The 25,949-nt window shown below is 39.5% G+C and overlaps 1 protein-coding gene across 1 annotated transcript in view; it reads right to left on the bottom strand.

The window, feature by feature from the left end:
- Positions 1-25,400, bottom strand: part of MAN2B2 (mannosidase alpha class 2B member 2) — a 341,988-nt gene extending 316,588 nt beyond the window's left edge. Inside the window, exons 1-2 of the mRNA XM_053704158.1 lie at positions 25,206-25,400; positions 15,971-16,117 (exon numbers count right to left, since the gene is read on the bottom strand). Of these exons, the coding sequence (XP_053560133.1) occupies positions 15,971-16,117; positions 25,206-25,322 (264 nt within the window). The 5' untranslated portion in view covers positions 25,323-25,400. The remainder of the gene's footprint in view (positions 1-15,970; positions 16,118-25,205) is intronic.
- Positions 25,401-25,949: the final 549 nt, after the last annotated feature.

The raw sequence follows: 25,949 nt of genomic DNA, 5'->3' as shown, positions 1-25,949 counted from the left end.
CTGCGGTTCCTCTATAACTCCTAGTGGAGTTTATTTAAAAGCAGAAATTGCTGCCCAGATATCTTCAGCGGTATCTGCGGAATTAGCTGCCATTCCCATATTGCAGGGAAAATGCAAGAGGAAATCTAGAAATTCAGAAAGTAAGGTGCCTGTCCTCAGTTCTGCTTCCCAAGTTGCCCTTTCTCATAAGTCTGATGAGGAAGATACATCGGGACTTTCTGAGGGGGAAATCTCAGATTCGGACAGTATAATTTCTTCTTCTGAGACTGAGGTAATATCCTTCAGATTTAAGCTTGAACACCTTTGTGTATTGTTAAAGGAGGTTTTAGCTACTTTAGATTACTCCGATAAGAAATCTAGTAAACGTAATAGTTTCTTTGATGAACCTTCCACTTCAGAGGTTTTTCCTGTGCCGGACCATGCTAGGGAGACTATCTCACAGGAATGGGAGAAACCAGGGGTGTCTTTTTCTCCATTTCTTATTTTTAAGAAAATGTTTCCTGTCAAGGACTCTATTAAAGACCCTTGGTATACTGTACCCAAAGTTGAAGGGGCCATTTCCACTCTGGCCCTTACAGGGGCAAAACCTTGTTTGGACCCGGTTTGGCAGATATTATCTCTGATATTATGGGTGGAAAAGGGTCTTTTCTACCTCAAGATAAGAAGAATAGGACTAAAGGACGTCAGAGTAATTTTTGTTCCTTTCGTAACTTCAGAGAAAAGCCTTCCCCTTCTTATTCCAAGCAGAAACAATACAAGTCTTCTTGGAAACCCAATCAATCAGTTTTGGAACAAGGGGAAAGAATCAAAGAAACCCTCAGCTGATTCCAAATCAGCATGAAGGTTTGCAGGGGCAGACTTTCTCAGTTCTCTCAAGCTGGACTGTGGACATAGTATCCCAGGGTTACAAATTGTAATTCAAGACTTTTCCTCCCAGAGGCAGATTCCATCTCACAAGATTATCTGGTATACTCAGATTTGCCAGATCATAAGGAATCACTTCAACCTATTGTCGGCTGATGATGATTTAAGGGAGACGGTGACAAGGGGGGTCAGATTTACCCATTAGAGAAATAGGACAATAGGGAATCAGGTAGCCCCCACAAGATTACAAAAAGAACAAGCAACTAACTCCTACTGGCTGAGGTTCAATGGCACCTGTCAGTGCCATTATCAAGCATGCATAGCATGAGAGTGAGTAACGACTGTTGAAGTTTTTAACTCCATGGTCACAGGAGAGAGTTTCCAAAAAAGTTTGTGCCAGAATTGTCGCTCCACTTACCTGGTGTATCTTATCTCCTGCACACAATGTGCCCTACAGTACGTTGGCCTAATGACTAGGGAGGCCAGGGTAAGAATAAAAGAAAATCTAGCAGACATTAGAGCAGGGGTGTTAACTACCCCCCTAATAAATAATTTCTTTCACCAGAAAGACTTAAAGGTACTTCACGTAGACCATTATAGAAAAGGTACCCCCACAGAAAAGGGGGGAAGAGAGGACCCGAAAGCTGGGAGAGAGACCTTCTGGATCTTTAGGCTCAAGACCAGAGTTCCAGAGGGTCTGAATTCGGAATCTGATCTTATCAACTTCTGGTAGTTGTGTTCTCCCAGTGGGTACTGCATATTCCCTTATTCAAGCTTTCCTCTCCTGTCAGATACTATTTAGACATGTTGGGTATCCATTTTTTCTAGGTAGCTTCCCCCACCCTCCCCCCTCTTACAATAGCATACCTAGCATTTAGAATCTTAGACAAGAGTGCTCAAACAGCTAGGTAAGGTTGCTGCCCTATTGTTATGACATGTAAGCAAGAATACTCCAGCTATCAAGTAAGGAGGTAGTTTACTGGGAATGACCTTAATAGACTATTACTCCAAGTAGGAATTTGCAGCTTAGGTAAAACGGTGAACCCTGGCATCTGATTGGGAGATAGGGCGAGCCTTCTGAATTCAGGAACGCATGACCTTAATAAACTATGTCTCTAAACAGGAATCTGCAGCTTATATAAAAAAAGTGAAACCTGGCATCTGATTGGCCAGACCAGATAAAGAGAGAGGCGTTCTTGAATGTATAAAACATTTTTCCTCCCTGGGAGTAATAGTTCCAGTGCAGGAACAGGGTCTCGGGTTCTACTCCAACCTATTTGTGGTTCTCAAAAAAGAGGGAACTTTCCATCCCATTCTAGACTTGAAGTGTCTAAACAAGTTTCTCAAAGTTCCATCCTTAAAGATGGAGACTATACGCTCCATTGTTCCTTTAGTACAAGAGGGTCAGTTCATGACAACCATAGACCTAAAGGATGTGTATCTTCATTTGGTCTAGCCACAGCTCCCAGAATTTTTTCAAAGGTTCTGGGGGCTCTTTTGGCAGTGATCGGTTCTCGTGGAATTGCTGTGGCACCCTACCTGGACAACATTGTTTCAGGCGCCATCTTTTCAACAGGCAAAATCTCACACAGAGATATTGTTGTCTTTTCTTCATTCCCCCGGATGGAATGTGAATCTGGAAAAACATAATTTATGCTTACCTGATAAATTTATTTCTCTTGTGGTGTATCCAGTCCACGGACCATCCATTACTTGTGGGATATTCTCCTTCCCAACAGGAAGCTGCAAGAGGATCACCCACAGCAGAGCTGTCTATATAGCTCCTCCCCTAACTGCCACTACCAGTCATTCGACCGAAGACAAGCAAGAGAAAGGAGAAACTATAGGGTGCAGTGGTGACTGTAGTTTAAAAATAAAAAACAACTGCCTTAAAATGACAGGGCGGGCCGTGGACTGGATACACCACAAGATAAATAAATTTATCAGGTAAGCATAAATTATGTTTTCTCTTGTAAGGTGTATCCAGTTCACGGATCATCCATTACTTGTGGGATACCAATACCAAAGCTATAGGACACGGATGAAGGGAGGGACAAGGCAGGCGCTTAAACGGAAGGCACCACTGCCTGCAAGACCTTTCTCCCAAAAATAGCCTCCGAAGAAGCAAAAGTATCAAATTTATAGAACTTTTAAAAAGTATGAAGCGAAGACCAAGTCGCCGCCTTACAAATCTGTTCAACAGAAGCCTCATTTTTAAAAGCCCATGTGGAAGCTACCGCTCTAGTAGAATGAGCTGTAATCCTTTCAGGAGGCTGCTGGCCAGCAGTCTCATAAGCTAAGCGTATTATACTCCTTAGCCAAAAAGAAAGAGAGGTTGCCGAAGCCTTTTGGCCTCTCCTCTGTCCAGAGTAGACAACAAACAATGTAGATGTTTGACGAAAATCTTTAGTAGCTTGTAAATAAAACTTTAAAGCACGAACCACGTCAAGATTGTGTAAAAGACGTTCCTTCTTTGAAGAAGGATTAGGACACAGTGACGGTACAACAATCTCCTGATTGATATGTTTATTAGATACCACCTTAGGTAAAAAAACAGGTTTGGTACGTAACACTACCTTATGTGCATGAAAAATGAGATAAGGGGAATCACATTGTAAAGCAGATAACTCCGAAACTCTTCGAGCCGAGGAGATAGCTACTAAAAAACAGAACCTTCCAGGATAAGAGCTTAATATCTATGGAATGCAAAGGTTCAAACAGAACCCCTTGAAGAACCTTAAGAACTAAATTTAAACTCCAAGGCGGAGCAACAGGTTTAAACACAGGCTTGATTCTGACTAAAGCCTGACAAAACGCCTGCACGTCTGGAACCTCAGCCAGACGTTTGTGCAAAAGAATAGACAGAGCAGAAATCTGTCCTTTTAAGGAACTAGCTGACAAACCCTTCTCCAATCCTTCTTGGAGAAAAGATAATATCCTAGGAATCCTGACCTTACTCCATGAGTAACCCTTGGATTCACACCAATGAAGATATTTACACCATATCTTATGATAGATTTTCCTGGTGACAGGCTTTCGCGCCTGTATTAAGGTATCAATGACCGACTCGGAGAAACCACGCTTTGATAAAATCAAGCGTTCAATCTCCAAGCAGTCAGCCGCAGAGAAATTAGATTTGGATGGTTGAAAGGACCCTGAAGTAGAAGGTCCTGCCTCAGAGGCAGAGTCCATGGTGGAAAGGATGACATGTCCACCAGATCTGCATACCAAGTCCTGCGTGGCCACGCAGGTGCTATCAAAATTACTGATGCTCTCTCCTGTTTGATCTTGGCAATCAGACGAGAGAGCAGAGGAAACGGTGGAAACACATATGCCAGGTTGAAGGACCAAGGCGCTGCTAGAGCATCTATCAGCGCTGCCTTGGGATCCCTGGACCTGGATCCGTAACAAGGCAGGTTGGCGTTCTGGCGAGACGCCATGAGATCCAGTTCTGGTTTGCCCCAACGTTGAATCAACTGTGCAAACACCTCCGGATGGAGCTCCCACTCCCCTGGATGAAAAGTCTGATGACTTAGAAAATCTGCCTCCCAGTTCTCTACTCCTGGGATATGGATAGCTGATAGATGGCAAGAGTGAATCTCTGCCCATTGAATTATCTTTGAAACCTCCAACATCGCTAGGGAACTCCTTGTTCCCCCTTGATGGTTGATGTAAGCTACAGTCGTGATGTTGTCCGACTGAAATCTGATGAACCTCACTGCCGCTAGCTGAGGCCAAGCCTGAAGAGCATTGAATATCGCTCTTAGTTCCAGAATGTTTATTGGAAGGAGTGCCTCCTCCTGAGTCCACGACCCCTGAGCCTTCAGAGAGTTCCAGACTGCACCCCAGCCCAGAAGGCTGGCATCTGTTGTTACTATTGTCCAATCTGGCCTGCGGAAGGTCATACCTTTGGACAGATGGACCCGAGATAGCCACAAGAGAAGAGAATCCCTGGTCTCTTGATCCAGATTTAGTAGAGGGGACAAATCTGTGTAATCCCCATTCCACTGACTGAGCATGCAGAGTTGCAGCGGTCTGAGATGTAGGCGGGCAAATGGAACTATGTCCATTGCCGCTACCATTAAGCCGATTACTTCCATACACTGAGCCACCGAAGGGCGAGAAGTATAATAAAGAACACGGCAGGAATTTAGAAGTTTTGACAACCTGTCCTCTGTCAGGTAAATCCTCATTTCTACAGAATCTATCAGAGTTCCCAGGAAGGAAACTCTTGTGAGAGGGTATAAAGAACTCTTCTTTTCGTTCACTTTCCACCCATGAGACCTCAGGAATGCCAGAACAATGTCCGTATGGGACTTGGCAATTTGGAAATTCGACGCCTGTATCAGAATGTCGTCTAAGTAAGGGGCTACTGCTATGCCCCGCGGCCTTAGGACCGCCAGAAGTGACCCCAGAACCTTCGTAAAGATTCTTGGTGCCTTAGCTAACCCAAAGGGAAGAGCCACAAACTGGTAATGCCAGTCTAGGAAGGCGAACCTGAGAAACCGATGATGATCTTTGTGTATCGGAATGTGAAGATAAGCATCCTTTAAGTCCACGGTAGTCATGTATTGACCCTCCTGGATCATAGGTAGGATGGTTCGAATAGTCTCCATCTTGAAAGATGGGACCCTGAGAAATTTGTTTAGGATCTTGAGATCTAAGATTGGTCTGAAGGTTCCCTCTTTCTTGGGAACCACAAAGAGATTTGAATAGAAGCCTTGCCCCTGTTCCTCCTTTGGAACTGGGTGGATCACTCCCATAACTAGGCAGTCTTGAACACAATGTAAGAATGCCTCTCTCTTTATCTGGTCTGCAGATAATTGTGAGAGGTGAAATCTTCCTTTTGGGGAAGAAGCTTTGAAGTCCAGAAGATATCCCTGGGACACAATTTCCAACGCCCAGGGATCCTGGACATCTCTTGCCCAAGCCTGGGCGAAGAGAGAAAGTCTGCCCCCTACTAGATCCGTTACCGGATCGGGGGCTGATCTTTCATGCTGTCTTAGAAGCAGCAGCAGGCTTCTTGGCCTGCTTACCTTTGTTCCAGGCCTGGTTAGGTCTCCAGACCGGCTTGGACTGGGCAAAATTTCCCTCTTGTTTTGCATTAGAGGGAGTTGATGCCGCGCTTGTCTTAAGTTTCGAAAAGGCACGAAAAATAGTTTGTTTGGTCCTTAATTTATTAGCCCTATCCTGAGGAAGGGCATGACCTTTTCCTCCAGTAATATCAGAAATGATCTCCTTCAGTCCAGGCCCGAATAGGGTCTGCCCCTTGAAGGGAATGTTGAGAAGCTTAAACTTTGAAGTAACGTCAGCTGACCAGGATTTAAGCCATAGCGCCCAACGCGCCTGTATAGCAAAACCTGAGTTCTTAGCCGTTAGTTTGGTTAAATGAACAACGGCGTCAGAAACAAATGAATTGGCTAGCTTAAGCGCTTTAAGCTTGTCAAGTATATCATCCAATGGAGTTTCTACCTGTAAGGCCTCTTCCAGAGACTCAAACCAGAAGGCCGCAGCAGCAGTGACCGGGGCAATGCATGCAAGAGGCTGGAGAATAAAACCTTGTTGAATAAACATTTTCTTAAGGTAACCCTCTAACTTTTTATCCATTGGATCTAGGAAAGCACAACTGTCCTCGACGGGAATAGTTGTACGCTTAGCTAGGGTAGAAACTGCTCCCTCCACCTTAGGGACCGTTTGCCATAAGTCCCGTGTAGCGGCATCTATTGGAAACATTTTCTTAAAAATAGGAGGGGGAGAGAACGGTACACCTGGTCTATCCCATTCCTTAGTAATAATTTCTTAAAACCTTTTAGGTATTGGAAAAACATCAGTGTAAACAGGCACTGCATAGTATTTATCCAATCTACACAATTTCTCTGGCACTATAATGGTGTCACAGTCATCCAGAGTAGCTAAAACCTCCCTGAGCAACACGCAGAGGTGTTCAAGCTTAAATTTAAATGTAGACATATCAGAATCAGGTTGAAGCATCTTCCCTGAGTCAGAAAAATCACCCACAGAAAGAAGAAGCTCTCCTGCCTCAGCTTCTGCATATTGTGAGGGGATATCAGACATAGCTACTAAAGCGTCAGAGAGCTCTGTATTTTTTCTGGTCCCAGAGCTGTCTCGCTTTCCTTGTAACCCTGGTAGTTTGGACAATACCGCTGTAAGGGTATGATCCATAACTGCCGCCATGTCTTGTAAAGTAAACGCCATGGGCGCGCTAGATGTACTTGGCGCCACTTGAGCGGGAGTCCCTTGAGCGGGAGTCAAAGGTTCTGACACGTGGGGCGAGTTAGTCGGCATAACTTCCCCCTTGTCAATTTCCTCTGGTGATAAATCTTTTAAAGACAGAATATGATCTCTATAACTTAAAGTAAAATCAGTACATTTGGTACACATTCTAAGAGGGGGTTCCACAATGGCTTCTAAACATAATGAACAAGGAGTTTCCTCTATGTCAGACATGTTTAAACAGACTAGCAATGAGACCAGCAAGCTTGGAAAACACTTTGATAAATGTAAACAAGCAAAAAATAAAAACGGTACTGTGCCTTTAAGAGAAACAAATTTTGTCAGAAATTGAAAAACAGTGATAAAAAGCAGTAAATCTTACGAAATTTTTACAGTGTGTATAATAGACTAACAGAGCATTGCACCCACTTGCAAATGGATGATTAACCCCTTAGTTTCAAAACCGGATCAAAAAAACGATATAAACGTTTTTTAACAGTCACAACAAACTGCCACAGCTCTGCTGTGGCCCTACCTGCCCATACAACGACTTTTGAAGGCACAAAAACCCTTTGTAGAGGTCATAAGTGTTCAGGGGACTCCTTCAGGGAAGCTGGAAGTCTCAAGCTGCAAAAACTACTGCACGATTTAGGCCTGAAATTAGGCCCCTCCCAACCTGTACTCACAGAGAGAGGGCCATAAAAAACTATCCCTAGGCAAAATCTAGCCAGCCATGTGGAAAAAACTGGGCCCCAATAAATTTTTATCACCAATATGTAGAAAAAAACGTTTAAACACTTCCAGCAAACGTTATCTTATTTTCAGTAATGTGAGAAAGTAATAAGAATATTACCTTTCACAGCAAGCATGATACTAGTCGTTATTAAATCACTGTAATCAGGCTTACCTTAAATAAATCCGGTATTAACAGCATTTTCTAGCATATTCATTTCTCTAGAAAAATTTAAACTGCACATACCTCATAGCAGGAGACCCTGCACGCCATTCCCCCAGCTGAAGTTACCTCATCTCTTCAGTTATGTGTGAGAACAGCAATGGATCTTAGTTACAACCTGCTAAGATCATCAAAAACCACAGGCAGACTCTTCTTCAACTTTCTGCCTGAGGCTAAAACAGTACAACTCCGGTACCATTTGAAAATAATAAACTTTTGATTGAAGATAAACTACATAAATTCACCACATCTCTCTAGCTACTTCCTATCTTGTCGAGAGCTGCAAGAGAATGACTGGTAGTGGCAGTTAGGGGAGGAGCTATATAGACAGCTCTGCTGTGGGTGATCCTCTTGCAGCTTCCTGTTGGGAAGGAGAATATCCCACAAGTAATGGATGATCCGTGGACTGGATACACCTTACAAGAGAAAATAAAATTTCAGTAACAATTAGTAGTCAATAACACTGCTGCATTTTAGAATATAATAAGGCATGATACAGGTATAGCCTTCCTTCTTTTCTTTGAGTATCTTTGAAATAGTCCAAGTCTCTAAAGGTCACTAGGGCCTCTCTTTGTAGTGAATTTAAAGGGACACAAAACCATTTTTTTTTTACTTCACGATTCAGAGAAAGCATTCAATTTTAAACAACTTTCCAATTTACTTCTATTTTCTAATTTGTTTTGTACTCTTAATACCCTTTGTTGAAAAGTATACCTAGGTAAGCTTAGGAAATGTTGATTGGTAGCTGCCCATATATGCCTCATGTTATTAGCTCACACAAGTGCATTGCTGTTTCTTCAACAAAGGATACAGAGAGAATAAGGCAAATTAGATAATAGAAGTACATTTAAAAACACTTTTTTATCCAAAATAATATTCTGAGTTATACATGTATATGTTTTACAGGTACTTTAATTTGATAAAGAAAATAATAATTTACTAAATTTGTTTAAACATTTTTCAATGTAATATTTTTTTTAAAAAGGAAAGAGATCTGGCTCAAAAATTCATCAACGGACAAGTCCATATATAATTAATAAGATCTGGAGCGGGATAAAAACATTTTGGAGTCATTGCTTTTATAGATGTATCCCATTTAGCAAATCTAGTAATAGTCAGCTAATCATTATGTTAAAGTCTGAGCTGTGACTCTCTAAATTCCGAGGCTAATGTAGTGCTTTTAACCCCAGAGGCAGAGCCTTTTTTCATTTTCTGCGATGAGATTTTTTTTTAGAGAAAATTTTTCTGCAAGTTATTTTCAAATAAAATCAATTTTAAATTAGGCGCTTACACTAAAGCACCAGTTCAGCTGCAATGTGTTGATTAACTGGAGAATAAAGCAATTTGAAAAGTTTTATAATATATTGCAGCAGTTGAAAATTGCATTTCAAGTAAGCTGCAGACAAAAAAAAAGAAATTGTAAAATGTCTCTTGAATAAATTGGTTTCCTTTTCTCTTGGTCTAACATAGAATCGTAGTAATAAAAAAGGCGCATTGCTTATAAGAACATCCCTTACATTCAGAAAAAACAGCTTTGCAGACTGGGAAAGGCTAAGGGGTGGGTTTGAAAAAATCTGAGAATCAGTCAACACTGCAGAGCCAGTCAATACTGCATATGCACTTTCCTGTGGATGCACTGTGTTAAGGAAAACTTACACAGTGCAGCCAGAGCAAAGCTCTGTTTGAAGAGAACTGTCTGATGCAGAGCAGTGCTGCAAAGTTAAAGCAGTAATAGTTACTGCATGTGTCCTGTTCTTTCTGCAGACATACTGCATTTTCTGCGATAACATCTCAGATCCCTGCATGTTCTGCCTTGGGTCTTTTAACAATACATAAACTGTGCAGTATCATGTCAGGATTAACTTGACTAACCAGATTGTCTTGCCAAGATTTAATCATCCCCATGATTCTTTTTTCCGCCCCTTGAATTAATAGTTTATTATATACAGTATCACATGTGCCTGTAGGTGACAATTAAGTGTCCAGTGATCATCAATCTGTTTGGTTTTCACATGCAGACACTCTCCACCCAGACTAAAACAAAAGTTTTAGACTTTAAGGAAGCTGATTTTTTACACATGGAAGAATACCAAAATATGGTGGAATACCTCTTTAAAATGGCAAATACAAACTTATAAACAGGACACTAGCACAGCAGGATTTTTTTTGAAGGGTGACATTTTAGATGCAGCACACTATTAGGCATGTCTGTAAAGAAAAAGAAAAAAAAAAGAAAGAGGGAACCAATTAGGGTTGTCACCTCAGCCATGTTTTCCTGGACACTTATGAGTAACACATGCTGCAGGGTGTGCAGGGATGAACATGAATTGTGCTGTTCATCAGCACTATTCATGTGATGTCTAGAGGCACAATTCATGTTCCTCCCTGTACACCCTGCAGCATGCGTAAGTGTCCAGGAAAACATGGCCGAGGTGGCAACCCTAGAACCAATATGGTTTTCAAAAGAAGTAGCACATGCTGTAAAGAAGAAAAAAAAAAGATAGCTTATAAAAATTAAAGACAAACACAGTCAGATGATGATATGCTAATATGGAAACTCCAAAAAAATATGCAAATATGGAGACTCCAACAAAAAAGGCTAAGCAGTTAATAAGAAAGGCTAAAGCTCATGCGGAAGAGAAGATAGCACAGTCAGTAAAACATGGAGACAAAACCTTCTTTAGATACATTATTGAAGGAGAGAAACAAACGCCTAGATTTGGAGTTTTGTTGGTAAAAGACCTGCGGTGCTAACAAGCCTTTTTTTTCCAGCGCACCCTTAAGACAACGCTGGTCTTACAAGTTGTCTGAATGGCTGCGTTAGCCTCAGAAAAGTGAGCGTTGAGCCAAATTTAGCGCCACTTCAACCCTCAATACCAGCGTTGCCTACGGTAGCGGTAAGCTGGAAAAACGTGCTTGTGCACGATTTCCCCATAGGAAACAATGGGGCTGAGCTGGGTGAAAAAAAACCTAAAACCTGCAAAAAAGCAGCGTTCAGCTCCTAACGCAGCCCCATTGTTTCCTATGGGGAAACACTTTCTAAGTCTACACCTAACACCCTAACATGAACCCCGAGTCTAAACACCCCTAACCTTAAACTTATTAACCCCTAATCTGCCGTCCCCGCTATTGCTGACACCTGCATGTTATTATTAACCCCTAATCTGCCGCTTCGGACACCATCGCAACCTACATTACAGCTATGAACCCCCTGCTTCTCTAACATCGCCGACACCTATATTATATTTATTAACCCCTAATCTGCCCCCCCCCCCCAACGTCGCCGCCACCTACTTACACTTATTAACCCCTAATCTGCCGACCGGACATCGCCGCCACTATAATAAATGTATTAACCCCTAAACCGCCGCACTCCCGCCTTGCAAACACTATAATAAATTTTATTATCCCCTAATCTGCCCTCCCCAACATCGCCGCCACCTACCTACAATTATTAACCCCTAATCTCCCGCTCCCAACGTCACCGCTACTATAATAAAGTTATTAACCCCTAAACCTAAGTCTAACCTTAACACCCCCCCTAACTTAAATATAATTTAAATAAAACGAACTAAAATTCCTATCATTAAATAAATTAATCCTATTTAAAACTAAATACTTACCTATAAAATAAACCCTAATATAGCTACAATATAACTAATAGTTACATTGTAGCTATTTTAGGATTTATATTTATTTTACAGGCAACTTTGTATTTATTTTAACTAGGTACAATAGCTATTAAATAGTTAATAACTATTTAATAGCTACCTAGTTAAAATAATTACAAAATTACCTGTAAAATAAATCCTAACCTAAGTTACAGATATACCTACACTACACTATCAATAAATTAATTAAATAAATTACCTACAATTATCTAAACTCAAATACAACTCAATAAACTATAATACAAAAAAAAAACACTAAATTACAAAAAATAAAAAAATATTACAAGAATTTTAATCTAATTACACCTAATCTAAGCCACCTAATAAAATAAAAAAGCCCCCCAAAATAATAAAATTCCCTACCCTATACTAAATTACAAAGTAATCAGCTCTTTTACCAGCCCTTAAATGGGCTTTTTGCGGGGCATTGCCCCAAAGTAATCAGCTCTTTTACCTGTAAATAAAAATACAACCCCCCCCAACATTATAACCCACCACCCACACACCCCTACTCTAAACTCACCTGATCCCCCCTTAAAAAAACCTAACACTACCCCCCTGAAGATCACCCTACCTTGAGCCGTCTTCAGCCAGCCGGCCACCGATGGGCCAGAAGTGGACATCCGGAGCGGCAGAAGTCTTCATCCGATCGGGGCAGAAGAGGTCCTCCAAGCGGCAGATGTCTTCATCCAAGCGGCATCTTCTATCTTCAATCAACCGGAGCGGAGCGGAGCCATCTTGAATCCAGCCGACGCGGAGCCATACTCTTCTTCCGATGCCCTAAGTCCGAATGAAGGTTCCTTTAAATGACGTCATCCAAGATGGCGTCCCTCGAATTCCGATTGGCTGATAGGATTCTATCAGCCAATCGGAATTAAGGTAGGAAAAATCTGATTGGTTGATTTAATCAGCCAATCGGATTGAAGTTCAATCCGATTGGCTGATTGGCTGAGCCAATAGAATGCGAGGTCAATTCTATTGGCTCATCCAAACAGATTGAACTTCAATCCGATTGGCTGATTAAATCAACCATGGCTGATTAAGTTAATAATTGTAGGTAGGTGGCGGCGATGTTAGGGAGGGCAGATTAGGGGTTAAAAAATTTTATTATAGTGTTTGTGAGGCGGGAGTGCGGCGGTTTAGGGGTTAATACATTTATTATAGTGGTGGCAACGTCCGGTTGGCAGATTAGGGGTTAATAAGTGTAGGTAGGTGGCAGCGACGTTGGGGGGGCAGATTAGGGGTTAATAAATATATAATGTAGGTGTCGGCGATGTTAGGGACAGCAGATTAGGGGTTCATAGCTATAATGTAGGTGGCGGCGGTGTCCGGTCGGCAGATTAGGGGTTAAATAATTTTTAATATAGTGTTTGCTATGTGGGGGGGCCTCGGTTTAGGGGTTCATAGGTAGTTTATGGGTGTTAGTGTACTTTATAGCACTGTAGTTAAGAGCTATATGTTCCGGCGTTAGCCCATAAATACTGACTTTTTTTTGCGGTTGGAGTCTTGGCGGTAGAGGCTCTACCGCTCACTTCTTCCAAGACTCATAATTCTGGCGATAGGCAAATCCCATAGAAAAGATAGGATACACAATTGACGTAAGGGGATTTGCAGTAGCCTCGAGTCGCGGAAAAAAAAGTGAGCTGTAGACCCTTTCCTGCCTGACTCGTAATACCAGCGGGCGTTAAAAAGCAGTGTTAGGACCCCTTAACGCTGCTTTTTAAGGCTAACGCAGAACTCCAAATCTAGGCGTAAGGTTGGAATAGTAAAATTGAAAACAGATGATGGCAGAAAAGTAGAAAGACATAAGCAAATTTCAGATTGTCTCAATGAGTATTTATGTCTTTACAAAAGATTGTGAAGATAGAATTTCTACATTAAAGGGACAGTCAACACCAGAATTTGTGTTGTTTAAAAAGATAGGTAATCCCTTTATTAACCATTCTCCAGTTTTGCGTAACCAACACAGTTATAATAATACACGGTTTACCTCTGTAATTACCTTGTATCTAAGCCTCTGCAAACTGCCCCCTTATTTCAGTTCTTTTGACAGACTTGCATTTTAGTCAATCAGTGCTCACTCCAGGGCAACTTCAAGTGATGAACTCAATATTATCTAAATGAAAGACATGAACTAACGCCCTCTAGTGATGAAAAATGATCAAAATGCTTTCAGATTAGAGGCGGCCTTTAAGGTCTAAGAAATTAGCATATGAACCTCCTAGGTTTAGCTTTCAACTAAGAACCAAGAGAACAAAGCAAAATTGGTGATAAAAGTAAATTGGAAAGTTGTTTAAAATTACATGCCCTATCTGAATCATGAAAAAAAATTGGACTTGACTATCCGTGTCCATATATGTCTGCTATTTCTGAACAAAGGGGATCCCAGAGAAGCATTTACAACCATTTTGTGCTATAATTGCACAAGCTGTTTGTAAATAATTTTAGTGAGAAAGCTAAAGTTTGTGAAAAAGTTAATGATATATATATACACACACACACATGTGAAGGGTTATTCAGGGATTCCCGACAGATATCAGTGTTACAATGTAACTATCGCTAATTTTGAAAACAAAATGGTTTGGAAATAGCAAAGTGCTACTTCTATTTATTGCCTTATAACTTGCAAAAATAGCAAAGAACATGTAAATATTGGGTATTTCTAAACTCATGAAAAAATGTAGAAACTATTTAGCATGGGTGTTTTTTGGTGGTCGTAGATGTGTAAGAGAGTTTGGGGGTCAAAGTTAGAAAAAGTGTGTTTTTTTCCATTTTTTAATCATATTTTATATTTAAAAAAAATAGTGAATTATAGTATAGTAAATTAAATGATATGATGAAAATAATGTTATCTTTAGAAAGTCCATTTAATGGCTAGTAAAACGGTATATAATATGTGTGGGTACAGTAAATGAGTAAGAGGAAAATTACAGCTAAACACAAACACTGCAGAAATGGGAAAACAAAACAGCCCTGTCCTTAAAGGGACACTGTACCCAAAAATGTAATTTCGTGATTCCGATTGAGCATGAAATTTTAAGCAAATTTCGAATTTACTCCTATTATCAAATTTTCTTCATTCTCTTGGTATCTTTATTTGAAATGCAAGAATGTAAGTTTAGATGCCGGCCCATTTTTGGTGAACAACCTGGGTTGTCCTTGCTGATTGGTGGATAAATTCATCCACCAATAAAAAAGTGCTGTCCAGAGTACTGAAGCCAAAAAAAATCTTAGATGCCTTCTTTTTCAAATAATGATAGCAAGAGAACAAAGAAAAATTGATAATAGGAGTAAATTAGAAAGTTGCTTAAAATGGCAAGCTCTTTTTGAATTACAAATGAACAAATTTGGGTTCAGTGTCCCTTTAAGGGTAAGAAAATTTAAAAATGGTCTGGTCACTAAGGGGTTAAAAGGACAGTCTAGTCAAAATTAAACTAATTATTTATCATCAAATTTGCTTTGTTCTCTTGGTATTCTTAGTTGAAACTAAACCTAGGTAGGCTCATATGCTAATTTCTAAGCCCTTGAGGGCTGCCTCTTATCACATGCTTTTTAAATTGCTTTTCACAACAAGAGACTGAAAGTACATGTGGGCCATATAGGATAACACTGTGTTAATGCTCAGGAGGCTGGAAGAAGGTTCTTAGATACAAGGTAATCACAGAGGTAAAAAGTATATTAATATAACTGTGTTGGTTATGCCAAACTGGGGCATGGGTAATAAAGTGATTATATATATTTTAAAACAATACAAATTCTATTGTAGACTGTCCCTTTAAGCTGTAGTAAAGCGCAAAACGCGTCAGAGGGTTCACCTATGTACTCCTGCATGTTTGCCTTTTAATTATTTGCCAATAATGTACATTTTTAGCTCTTTACCTCCGGAGTGCTTGGAAGTTTGCTTGTAAAAAAAAACAAAAAAAAAACAAGGCTCTATTTCTGTTTACATAGAGTGATAGCAAAAAATGCTAAAAAAAATCTCCAGTACTTTGAGCAAGTTTTTCTCTAAAATTCCTGGTCCTTAAGGGGGTTAAGAGGTGTGTTCTGCATATTAGTGCATATTTATATAGCAGATTTTGAATACTTTAAATATTTTATTTCATATGTGTTGTAACGCAGAGAATAATTTCTACTGCATACATTTAAAAAAATGCCTTTAATGTCCCTTTAACAAATAAAAACAAAAAGGTTGCTCTAAATAAAAAGGTTGGAAACCACTGTTTTAAAGCATGCAAATATACTTTACCTGTTGTTTTTGCAAATCATCAGCTACCCCGTCCCACCACAAGCGAAAGAATTCCTGTTCTACTACTATAAATTTCCGTCTGGAATCAATTGCTAATTCTTTTACAACTGTAGTGTAGACGTTAGCAGCATAGGCGTGCATGCTTTCCTGTAAAAGAAGACATTTAATTAAAAGAAGAAAACCTGTGACAGATATACATTTTATATTAAAAGGATAATTCAAAATTTAAAATTAAAGGGCCATCATAGTGAAAACAAGTACACGTTCCAATTTGTTATCACTAGTGACCCTGCAACTCTACATCTTTAATCCCCGCAAAGGGGTAAAACACATAGGGATCTATTCACAAAGAGATGAATTGTGATTTCAAATCTTTCATTAACTATGCATTATCAAGAGCCAAACCCAGTGAGTATCTCCTGCAGGAAGAGCCGAGTTAACCTGCACAACGCATAGTTAAAGGGATAGGAAAGTCAATATTAAACTTGCACGATTCAGATAGAGCATGTCATTTTAAGACACTTTTAAATTCACTTCTATTTTCAAATGTGCTTCGTTCTCTTAGTATCCCTTGTTAAAAAAATGAATATGCACATATCATACACTAGTGGGAGCTTCTGCTAATTGGTGTCTGCACACATTTGTCTCTTGTGATTGGCTAAATAGATATTTTCAGCTTCCTGTCAGTAGTGCAATGTTGTCTCTTCAGCAATGGATAACAAGAGAATGAAGAAAATTTGTTAATGGAATTAAATTGGAAAGTTGTTTAAATTTGTATGTTCTATCTGAATCCTAAAAGAAAAATTTGGGTTTACTATCCCTTTAACGACCAGCGACATATGGGGTACGACCTGCAAAAAATGCAGCCAACGACCGAGGACGTACTCCGTACGTCGTTGGTCTTTGAAAGTGGTGGTAGCGATCCTGATCGCTTCCAGGCGTTCATGTTATTGCAGTGATGTCTCAATATTGAGGCATCCTGCAATAACACTTTCTAGCAGTCCGATGCAGAGAGAGCCTCTCTGTGGCCCTCTCTGCATTGGCTATCGATGGCCATGATCGTTGGTAGGTGGGAGCTGATGCAGGGAGGTGGGTGGGCGGCAGGATCACGTGCGGGTGGGAACCCTAGACTATGGGACAATATCGCACGCAGTAAGGTGGGAGAGAGGACTGGTGAGGGTGGGAATTTAAAATTAAGGGAACTGGGAGAGGGTAGGGGGTTGGATGTTGAGGAGAGGCAGCTACACTACAGAAAATTTGTTAATAAAATATTTAAAAACAACAAAAAAAAAAAAAACATATTTTATTTCAAACTGGGTACTTGCAGTCAGCTGCCAGTACCCAAGATGGCTCCCAATAAGGTAGAGGGGGATGGTTAGAGAGCTGTTTGGGGGAGGATCAGGGAGGTTGGGGGCTAAGGGGGGATCCTACACAGCAGAATAAGATTAAAAAATATATATATATATATATATATATATATATATATATATATATATATATCTACACTAAAGCTAAAATTAACCCTGCAAGCTCCCTAATTAACCCCTTCACTGCTAGACATAATACACGTGTGATGCACAGCGGAATTTAGGGATCTTCTAATTGCCAAAAAGCAACGCCAAAGCCATATAAGTTTGCTATTTCTGAACAAAGGAGATCCAAGAGAAACATTTACAACCATTTGTAAATAATTTCAGTGAGAAACCTAAAGTTTGTGAAAAAATTTGTGAAAAAGTGAACAATTTTTTTTATTTGATCGCATTTGGCGGTGAAATGGTGGCATGAAATATACCAAAATGGGCCTAGATCAATACTTTGGGTTGTCTTCTAAAAAAATATATACATGTCAAGGGATATTCAGGGATTCCATACAGATATCAGTGTCCCAATGTAACTATCGCTAATAATTCTGTATTTCTAAACTCAGGACAAAATTTAGAAACTATTTAGCATGGGTGTTTTTTGGAGGTTGTAGATGTGTAACAGATTTTGGGGGTCAAAGTTAGAAAAAGTGTGTTTTTTCCATTTGTTCCTCATATTTTATAATTCTTTTATAGTAAATTATAAGATATGATGAAAATAATGATATTTTTAGAAAGTCCATTTAATGGTGAGAAAAATGGTATATGTGTGGGTACAGTAAATGAGTAAGAGGAAAATTACAGCTAAACACAAACACCGCAAAAATGTAAAAATAGCCTGGGTCCCAAACAGTCAGAAAATGAAAAAGTGCTGTGGTCCTTAAGGGGTTAATGCTGTATACAATTCACCTGCAATTCTCATATTTAAGGTGAATTGTACACAGCATTAACTATGTAATGTGCAGGGCTAACTCAGCTCTTCTTGCAGGATATACTCACTGGATTTGGCCCTTGATAAAGCATAGTTAAAAGGGCAATGAAACACAAATTTTTTCTTTTGTGATTCAGAGTATGCAATTTTAACCAACTTTCTAATTTACTCCTATTATCAAATTTTCTTCATTCTCTTGGTACCTTTATTTGAAAAAGCAGGAATGTAAACTTAGGAGCCAGCCCATTTTTGGTTCAGAACCTGGCTAGCGCTTGCTAATTGGTGGCTACATTTAGTCACCAATCAGCAAGCTCTACGCAGGTGCTGAACCAAAAATGGGCTGGCTCCTATGCTTAGATTGCTGCTTTTCAAATAAAGATACCAAGAGAACAAAGAAAATTTGATAATAGAAGTAAATTATAAACTTGTTTAAAACTGCATGCTCTATCTGAATCATGAAAGAAAAAAATTGGGTTTCATATCCCTTTAACCCTTTCTGTGCTGAGCCATTTACACACCCCAGTGCTAGAGGTGTTATCAAATTTTCATATAAAACTTAACTAGAAAATAACTTTAGTTTGCAAAAATATCATAATATAAGAAAAATGTAAATCCAAAACTTTCCAGCACCTGGAAGCAATAACGGTGTGCCAGCTCAAAGGGTCATGCACAAACCCCTGCAATCAATCACGGACAAGAAAGAGCATATGGATAAGTCAAATTCTCTATTCATTCCCATAGGGAACATAGTCCCAAGTTTATTAATCCAAAATGCTTCCCTTATTTTCAGAATGTAAACCCTGTCACCACCCCTCCTAGGATATTTTACTTGTTCTAGAATCTGGAACCTGAGTTGGCTCAAATTATGGCCAGCAGTTAAAAAATGGTTTGCTACTGGGGCATCTGTCTTATTGGTCCTTATATTACTCTTATGCTGGTTGATACGTTCGCAGACAGTGCAGGTGGTCTCACCCACATACCCTAACTCACATGGGCATTTAGTAAACCCGCAAACTCAGTATTACAGGTATAATGTCCTCTAATTTCATATTTATTCCCTGTAGTTAGATGACAAAATGTTGGACCTTTAATTATGCTGTTACAATTTGAACAGCTAAGGCAGGGAAAACTGCCCAAATTTCTCTTACCAATATAGCTCTGGACCAACGTTCTTTTATTAGAAGGGCCAATATCAGCACGCACCAACTCGTCCTTCAAATTCCTGCCTCTTTTATAAGCAGGCATGGGGGGGGCTCTTTAAACCCCTTAACCTGAGTCGGTGCGTGCTGGATAATAAAAGAAAAAGCCACTATATGAAATGTTAAAAACACACACACAAAAAAACACATTTCAGCGTCATTTTGCAAGAAAATACAGAACTTATCTCAGCTGTGCCCCTGCTTTGCAAAAAGCCTGATTTTTAAACATATCTACCCAAGCCTTGCAAGAAAATACAGAACTTATCTCAGCTGTGCCCCTGCTTTGCAAAAAGCCTGATTTTTAAACATATCTACCCAAGCCTTGCAAGAAAATACAGAACTTATCTCAGCTGTGCCCCTGCTTTGCAAAAAGCCTGATTTTTAAACATATCTACCCAAGCCTTGCAAGAAAATACAGAACTTATCTCAGCTGTGCCCCTGCTTTGCAAAAAGGTAGATCCTGCAAGATAGTTTCCCTCCCACCCTGCCCCTCACCCCACCCACCCCAGGCTCATTTCTTCCTTTATAGATAGTCTCCCACACTTATTTCATTCTCCTTAAATGACAGCTGCAACCACTGATAAGCACATCCTTCCTTCTACTTAACCCTATAGAATAAATACCCTCTCTTCCTACATATAGCTATATATCACACATCAATAGTGTATATACTTTTCATTTTTATTTTTTATCTACACACCTCATACCACTAACATGAATCCAAATATATCCTTACTGTTATTCATGATAACCCTTTTCTCACTCCAATTTGGTTCACATAATAACCGCCATAAGCACACACCTCAAACTGGAAAACAAATTATCATACATCATGGCCTGCTCTGTTGCTGTAACTTATCTGCTGAGTGCTGGTGGAGGGTTATAAAAAATAACCCTCCTACCCCCACCTCACAATATTATAAAGTATCACATTCACTATATGGCCAATCAAAAATGATTTCCAAATTCCTATTCCTTATGTTACTTGCCCTTGCAAATGACGTAGAGTCTAACCCTGGTCCCCTAACAAATTCCATTCCTAGCCTTCCAGCTAAGAAAGGCCTCTCCTTTGTGCACTGTAATATCCGCAGCTTACTACCGAAAATTGATGCACTGCAAGCTTGGTGTTTACAATACAAACCCAAAATCATTGTGATCTCTGAATCGTGGCTAACCCGCAAAATACCTGACTCTGCCATTGCAATACATGGATATTCATGCCATAGAAATGATAGAGCAAAGAGAGGAGGTGGCATTGTAATTTATGTTGACAATTCCACAAAGTTCACCCCCTTACAAAAATCTAGCTCTCCTGCCACCTTTGATTTCCTTTCTGGCAAAATTGAGATCCCGTGCAGTAAATCAATCATTGTTGCAGGAATCTACCGCCCACCAAGCTCCCCTGTGCATTCCATTTCGGACATAGCACAGCTCCTTAGTGAATCCATAACTCAAAACCCAAAAAGTGAAATTTTGGTTTTTGGAGATTTTAACATCGATTGGCTGAATCCAAAAAATAACAGTTGTCGCTCGCTGTTTAAATCTTTGCATCTAACGCAATTAATCTCCTCCCCAACTCGCATAAACATCAAAAGCCATAATCATACCCTGCTCGACTGGATTCTCTCCACTTCTCCCGACCGAATCCAGGAGGCAGGTGTTCTCCCTAACAATTTCAGTGACCACTGCTTAGTGTACTGCGTGCGCAAAATAAAGGCAACTAAATCCTCTCCCAAGGTTACAATCACCAGGTCCTTCAAAAAATTTAATCTTCAATCATTTCTAAATGACATCAAGAACCTCCCCTGGCACAGATTAAACCTAATCCCAGATCTAGACTCTGCAGTTGAATTCTTTCAGTCTGAACTCCTACAAGTTTGGAATTTACATGCACCGCTGCGTAAGGTGAGAGTAAAAGGAGCACACTTGAATTGGATCACTGCTGACCTCATTCAAATGTACCAATTTCGGGATTCATTGTGGTCAAAGTTCAAGCATACTGGCTCTATGAATGATCACTGTGTATATAGAAAATGGCGAAATATATGTACTAAACAAACAAAATTGGCTAAGGCGCAATATTTCTGTGAAAATCTGAACAATAATATATGTAACCCTAGAAAGTTTTGGAAACTCATAAATAACTTACAAAATCCACCAATCCACTCCCAACCCTCTACTGTCAATGTGGATAACCAAAACCTGCAACTCCCCTTAGAAGTAGCAAATGCCTTTAACAATTATTTTGTAGGATGCTCCACCACCCTGATTGACAAACTAATAAATGGCACGCATCCTGAAGCTACAAATGTGGATCAGGCCCCACTAAAACAGCAAAGACCCAATATAGAAAAGTTCAATTTTAGACCTGTACCCTTCAATGTCATTAAGAAACACCTCGATAATCTAAAAATGAAAAACCAGTCAGGACCTGATCAAATCCCAGCAATGCTGTTGAAGCTCAGTGCGCCGGCAATTGCTAAGCCTGTTGCAACCCTAATTAACGAATCCTTGGTGTCTGGATACATACCCAAACTCTGGAAAACTGCAAGAGTAGTGCCTATTCATAAAAGTGGGGAGTTAACCTTGGTTTCTAACTATCGTCCTATATCACTGCTCCCTGTATTGTCAAAAATCCTAGAAAAATGCGTCCATACGCAATTATGCGAGTATTACCAACTTTCTAACTATCTGACCCCTGATCAATCAGGTTTCAGACCGAATCACTCCACTACAACTGCCCTCCTAAAAGTTTGCAACGACATCCAAACTGCCATGGAACAAGGAGACCTAACTGGAGCTATTTTCCTTGATTTTGCAAAGGCTTTTGACACAGTGGACCATGACCTACTACTTCTCAAACTAAAAAACTCTGGTATTGCTGATCACCCGTTAACCTGGTTTAAATCATATGTATCGGATCGATCACAATATGTCTCTGTCTCTAACATTGACTCCCTCCCTCTCCCAGTCACGTGTGGTGTTCCCCAAGGTTCCATTCTCGGCCCCCTACTATTCACATTATTTATAAATGATTTGCCTAATGTCTGCAAATCCTCAACTGTACACATGTACGCAGACGACACAGTAATCTATGCAAACAAATCTGATCTGCTGCAGCTTGAAACAGTGCTCCAAGACCAGTTCACAGAGGTAGAAAAGTGGATCTCGAAAAACAAACTCTTCCTAAACACTGACAAAACGGTCACAATGATCTTTGGAATGGGACCTAAAATACATAAATTACAAAATTCCCATCTTCGCATCAAAACAAAATCCAATTGCACGCTGACCGCAGTCCACTCTTTTAAATACTTAGGTATGTTGTTAGACCCCAATCTATCTTTTGGACTCCACATAGAAAAAATTGCCTCTAAACTTTATCCAAAACTAGGTGCCCTGTACAGAAACAAATCTTGCCTCAGCCCTACAGTAAAGGAAAAGATTGTACAGCAAATGCTGATGCCTATCTTGGATTATGGGGACATAGTATATGCACCTGCTCCGCAAACTCACCTTAATAAACTAAATACGTTATATAACTCGCTCTGCCGCTTTGTGCTACAATGTAACTACAGGACCCACCATTGTGACATGCTAAAAGAACTAAACTGGCTGTCGCTAGAATCCAGACGCACCCTCCATCTTTCCTGCCTTGTCTTTAAGAGCCTTTCTGGGAAGCTCCCACCCTACCTGAGCAGAATGCTCTCCCCTGCTATTCCCACCTCCTATAACCTCCGATCCAATAACAGCACATTATTTAGCTTGCCTCAATACAAAAAAAAAGCAGCTCGATCCTCCTTTTCCTACAGAGCGCCACAATTATGGAATGACCTCCCTCACACTTTAAAAACTTCCCCAAGCCTAAAATCCTTTAAGAGATCCCTCTATACATATCTCAAAACAGAATGCTCCTGTCATGGTTAAATATTTCATACCTGCTCTATGTTAAATGTTTGCATATAATGTGTATTTTTATTATTGTTTTTGTATTTTATTGTACCCTATTGTATCAATGCAATGTTTTGTGATCCCAGGACATACTTGAAAACGAGAGAAATCTCAATGTATCCTTCCTGGTAAAATATTTTATAAATAAATAAATAAATAAATAAATTTTCTATTGTGTAAATAGTAAATAGCAGCATGGGTGTCATAATTTCCTATATATTTCAAACACACATTTTACTGTCCTACATTTCGCATCAGTTCACCTTCCCAAAACAGCATAAATTTATGATTGTATATTTATAGGGTTCAATTAAAAGTAACAATTAAAAAAATCAGAAGAGAGAATAATTATTACTTTAGTCACTATTCACCATCTTGTAGAAAATTATCAGAGTTTCAGGATTATCTTGGATGAGAGCAGGTAAAATAACCATGTTTACTAATCATCTGATTATTTCACCTGTGCTCCAGTTCAGATATCCTCAGAATATGGCCTGTTAGGGAGGTCTGAGGACAGGTGTGAAAACCAGTGGTTTATATTATCTGACCATACAAATATGACCTACTCTTAAAATGTGGCTTAACCCATTTTGACAATGTATGCCTGTTCCTACCTCTGGCCAAACTCACTCAGCATAGCAAAAAAATATAAAAACAAACAAAAACATTTATATAGTTGTACCAAAAGTCATCCTATATAGAAGTTCACAAAATATCACCCATTTTTACATTGTCCTAGTTCTTTATTTTTTTATTTTTTATTATGTTTTATTAACTTAAACAAGCACTGATCTATGAGTCGTAACATCATCAGTGCAACAAAATGAGATTAGCGTTAACTGCTGGGTTATCATTCTTATAGCAATCAATATTATGCATTAGTGCATATTTTAGGGTGCAAGAGGACTGTAAGAGGTATATGCAGTTGAAAGTGACATGTGATTACTGATTTGATTATGGTTAATCCCATTTTTAAGTGAGGGGTACTGTGTGTGTTATATGCTGTCTTTAGATGATAGGGACAACTTTGGAGCCACTGCCTGCATACAGTAAATACATTAGGTAGATGATTGGCAAAAAAAAGGCAGTCACCTTAAACTGTCATAATTCAGGAAAATGTAATAATTAAAAAAAGGACTTCCAAATGTACTTCAATTATCGAATACAAAAAATAATTTTCTGCTATTTTCTAAAAAATTTTGTTCCCTTGGTATCCTTTGTTCATGAGTGTTTAGAACAATATTGCTAGCAACTGTATACATTATTGCAGACACTGCTGCTATTGCTATATAGTACACAAGACATCTGCACGCCCCATAAACTAAAAATACATTACACCCCTCCCCAATACAGTTTAAATGCATTGTTGTTTACTGATTAACTTTATTTTGATAAATCACATGCCACATAGAACTTTACTTTGTTTAAAGTGATAGAGAAATGATTTTTCTTCTTATATTTTGTGCTTATATCATTAAAACATTTGCTGTGGGTTACTATTTGCAACAGATCTTTTAGCAGTGAAATAGTTAATAACAGTGCATTTTGTAACTGAAATCCTCTATAGCAGGATCAGAGCTAAAACTCAGAATAAGGACAGTAAATATCTATATTCTTTTCTTGTAGATGTAATTAACAATCGAATCCAATTAAATAAATCCTACTGGCTGCAAAGCTCAGTTTCCCCAGCAGAGAGACAAACATGAAGAAACGAAACTGATCACTACTGTGTACTGTGCATGCAGATGTAATGAGAAAAGAGAAAGGTGCTACTGTCCCTCACTGTACGGTACCTGCACTGTGTACACCCAGCCCACATCCATGTGACTGTGGGGGATCACAAAAGCATGTATGGGCTCTGCAGTGAGTAGTTCGACTGATGAGGAGAGGAAAATAATGAGGGCGAGCATCGTGGCTGGAACAGCAGCTGCGCATAACAGAAACTATTACTGTCTGAAGCAACACTGTGTTACAAAGTAACATCTAGTTTCAGTTGTAGATCAGGAACTACGGAAAGCAGCTAGGGAATAAATATTTCAGAAGCGTTATGTAGCAATTCTTGCATAAGCTGCAGAATTTGCTAAATGTGACATGCATGTTACGTGTCTGGTCCTATTTATATGATCTATAAATGTAAAATAATTAAAAAAAATGTAGTTCAGGAGCTTTCAGTGTCTTCAAAAACGTTTTAAAGAAAAGCAGTAAGCAGTGCATGTTATTGATGTGATTTAGTAGAGGTAACTGATGCAAATGGCACAGGCTGAAATGAGAGTTCATAAGTTTATGACCTGCACAGTCAGTTGCACTTTTGTACGTGAATCCTGATTCGAATTTCCAGGTGCAGTGCAGAAAGTGAAGATATGGAGGGGAGTGGGGTAGTTTTGACAGTCAGTCCTCCCAGCATACATTTCATATTTAAGACCAAATATTTTTCTCCCCACAATTATGACTAAAGTTCCATTATTCTCTATTTCATGTACCCAAGAACGTTATATATTTTCAGGACACAAAGTGTTTTTTATAATTATTTTATTAAT

The sequence above is a fragment of the Bombina bombina genome, chromosome 2 (assembly GCF_027579735.1).
Source record: "Bombina bombina isolate aBomBom1 chromosome 2, aBomBom1.pri, whole genome shotgun sequence".
NCBI lineage: Eukaryota > Metazoa > Chordata > Amphibia > Anura > Bombinatoridae > Bombina > Bombina bombina.
The sequence above is the reverse complement of the archived record's forward strand: the minus strand, read 5'-3'. Positions and strand labels throughout refer to the sequence as shown.